Source organism: Diadema antillarum, unplaced genomic scaffold (genome assembly GCF_040938485.1).
Source record: "Diadema antillarum isolate AM-2024a unplaced genomic scaffold, OU_Dant_1.0 seq00001630_RagTag, whole genome shotgun sequence".
NCBI classification, from domain to species: Eukaryota; Metazoa; Echinodermata; class Echinoidea; order Diadematoida; family Diadematidae; genus Diadema; species Diadema antillarum.
In genome coordinates, this window is record NW_027272339.1 from 252,032 (window position 1) to 255,000 (window position 2,969).

The window sequence follows — 2,969 nt, forward strand, 5'->3', positions numbered from 1 at the left end:
TGTACTGGCTGGTCCATCAACCATTTGAATCTACACACTCGTATTGCGAAAGGGCAAGGAAACGGGGCGATCCGGGGAAGTCCCTGCTTTCCTGGTTGCGTCATGCTCACTGTGTTGGCTTTGACGATGATTTGATCATGTACAGTATTACACGTAAGATGCGCGCGCCCACGCGTTCAAACGTTGTTAGGAACAGGGAAGTCCCCAAATGCTAGTCCGCAGGCACATGTTCACGCAAAAACATAAAAGGTCTCTTCCCAGCAGAATCTCATCATTCAACAGTCAACTACTGAGAACGGCACAAGATATCAAGGGAGTGCGCGCATACCAGAAAATCCTCTCGTAGAAAACTCTCAAGAGTCTGCTCTGATTTCAAAATAATATCATATTCCAAAGCGTGCCGTTCACTCTTCACGAGGTGCATCAACGCTATAAGTGTCAGATCCCCAGAATTCTGAGCAACAACAAAAAGCCAAGATGCTTTCCACCGATTCTTTTAAAATCACTACAGTAAACGTTATTGATTGTACGATGGGCGGCGGCGACGAACGCGGCTTGGGCATGGCAGCCCATGGGCAAGAGGAGACGGACGGCGTCGGATCTATTTTGGGGAGAGTCGCCGAGAACATTGGCGACATCGTCGAGAACATTAGCGACATCGTCGATACGGGGGAGAATGGAGCGAGGCGCTTCTTGCAGCCGTTCACCTTTCCGTTGTCATCATTATCAGAGGTAAGATACTCCTTGACAGGATAGTATGCATGCCTGTATCAAAATATAAAATATATTACGATAGGCCAATATAAACCACCTTGTGAGACGTTTAGCATACGCAAGATGTGGTAACTTTATGATGTAGGTAGGGCCCTACTTATCTTTTCGTTCCTTTCCTACAAAATATAGCTCCCGACGCGTAACTTGAGATTTCAGTATCTTTTCAATTTTGCCTCTATATACCGTTTGTTGAAATTTGGCCTGTTTATTAGGGTTTAATCAAATAATTAATGATTAGAATTGCACTTAAACATCAGCAGCCACGAAGCTTACATGTGATATATGTACTACGTTTGATGTATTTTGTCTGTTCGGAAAAAAACGGCGTGCATTATTCCACTCACCCCGTCACCCTGCAAGTGCTACTGAATACGAACCAATCTTACGACTAAAATGGGCAGAACAGGCGATGTCCCGTGCTAAAAACAAACAAAGGAAGTTGATGACGTACCGATGTTGGCCCTATATACACGATAGTTTCTCTTTATCAAATGCCTATATTATTTGTTGTGTGTTTGTTAGTGTGTTGGGAGTGTGTGTCTGTGGTGTATGTGGGAACCATATATGCCATACACAATAAAAAAAAAGTATGCAAAGCAAATAAGCGAAAAAGAAAGATGACCAGTAAAAATATCTAAAATATCACGTCATGTGACAAGTTAGTGTCAGCTGCACTAAAAAAAAAGTTATAATTCAACGGAACAGTGAAAATAACCACATGATAAGCTTGCATTTTCCATTATAGACGTAATAGCCAGGCATATGTTTCAGCTTCATGCATTGGTTGCGGTTTTTGCACAAAAGAATAATGGAACCATTTTCAGAAGGGTGAATGCAAAGCCCGCCCACATCAGCTGACACTCTCAGCACATACCGTGTGAAAATAACGCCGTTTACGTTCGAACAGCAGCGAGCTCGTGTTGAAGTTGGTTCGTAAGTGTCAGAAATGGGTATAAAATACAAACGGAAATCTGAATGCTGAACAAGAAAGAGGATTTCTTATGTGAGGTGTGTGGACCGGCAGATTCTTAATTCAACAGCGGTAATCGAGGCTTCGCATCCTAATCGTCCTTGTCCTCTTTCAAGTGCTTTTACAGAAAGATGATAATTATTACAATAAATCATCTGAGTTCACTTTAGAACAACTTGCATTAATTTAAGGTAAAGCTAGCCATTTCTAACCATGGTTTTCAATGAAATTGTTCCTCTTTCAAATACATATAATATTTTCTATACACTGCAAAAAGTCCGGTGTTAAATAGTGAACACCGAGCTGGTGTTGAATTTTCGGTGCTCATTTATGGTGTTAAATTAACACCTACGGGTGTCATTTCCAAATTTTAAACTGTTTTTTGAAGAGTTTCTTAGTAACTGCACTTCTTGTTGATTTTTAATTTAAACAAGACGATCAAGAATTTTACATTAAAATACTAGATTTTTGAAAAAATGTGAAAATAAATTTACACCAAAGTAACACCAGCTGGTGTGGTCCCTTATTGAAGCTGGACGGGTGTTAAACCATTGATATTAACACCAGCAAATATCAAATCAACACCATGTGGTGTCATTTTTGAATTAACACCAGTAGTGTCAAAATAACACCAGGTACAGTGTCAAATTAACACCACGAAGTGTCAGGTGAACACTTTTCAACACCATCACAGTGCATTTTTAACACCTGTGGGTGTGGTCCTTTATTGAAGTTTGATCGGTGTTAGATTTAACACCAGTGGTGTTAAATCTAACACCGATGTTTTTACAGTGTACTATTGTGTACATCATGTATGATATCTACACTGCAAAAGCATCGGTGTTAGATTTAAACCATGGGTGTTAAATCGAACACCGATCAAAATGCCAATAGAGGACAACACCGACAGGTGTAGAAAGTGTTCACCTGGCACTTCGTGGTGTTAATTTGACACTGTAGCTGGTGATATTTTTGACACTATGCTGGTGTTAATTCAAGAATGACACCGCATGGTGTAATGTTGATTTGACATTGCTGGTGTTAATGGTATAACACCCGCCCAGTGTCACTAGGAGAACACACCAACTGGTGTTACTATGGTGTAAATGTGTTTACACATTTTTTTTCCTTCAAAAATCAAGTACTTTGTCGGAAAATTCTTCATCGTCTTGTCGAAGTTCAAAATCAACAAGAATTGCAGTATTTCAAAAACTTTTCAAAAACA

At 40.0% G+C, this 2,969-nt stretch overlaps 1 protein-coding gene across 1 annotated transcript in view; it reads left to right on the plus strand.

Annotated features, from left to right (window-relative positions):
* Positions 1–531: 531 nt before the first annotated feature.
* The window catches only part of LOC139711257 (uncharacterized), an 8,706-nt gene continuing 6,268 nt past the window's right edge, over positions 532–2,969 (plus strand). The window contains exon 1 of the mRNA XM_071623168.1: positions 532–732. Within this exon, the coding sequence (XP_071479269.1) occupies positions 532–732 (201 nt within the window). The remainder of the gene's footprint in view (positions 733–2,969) is intronic.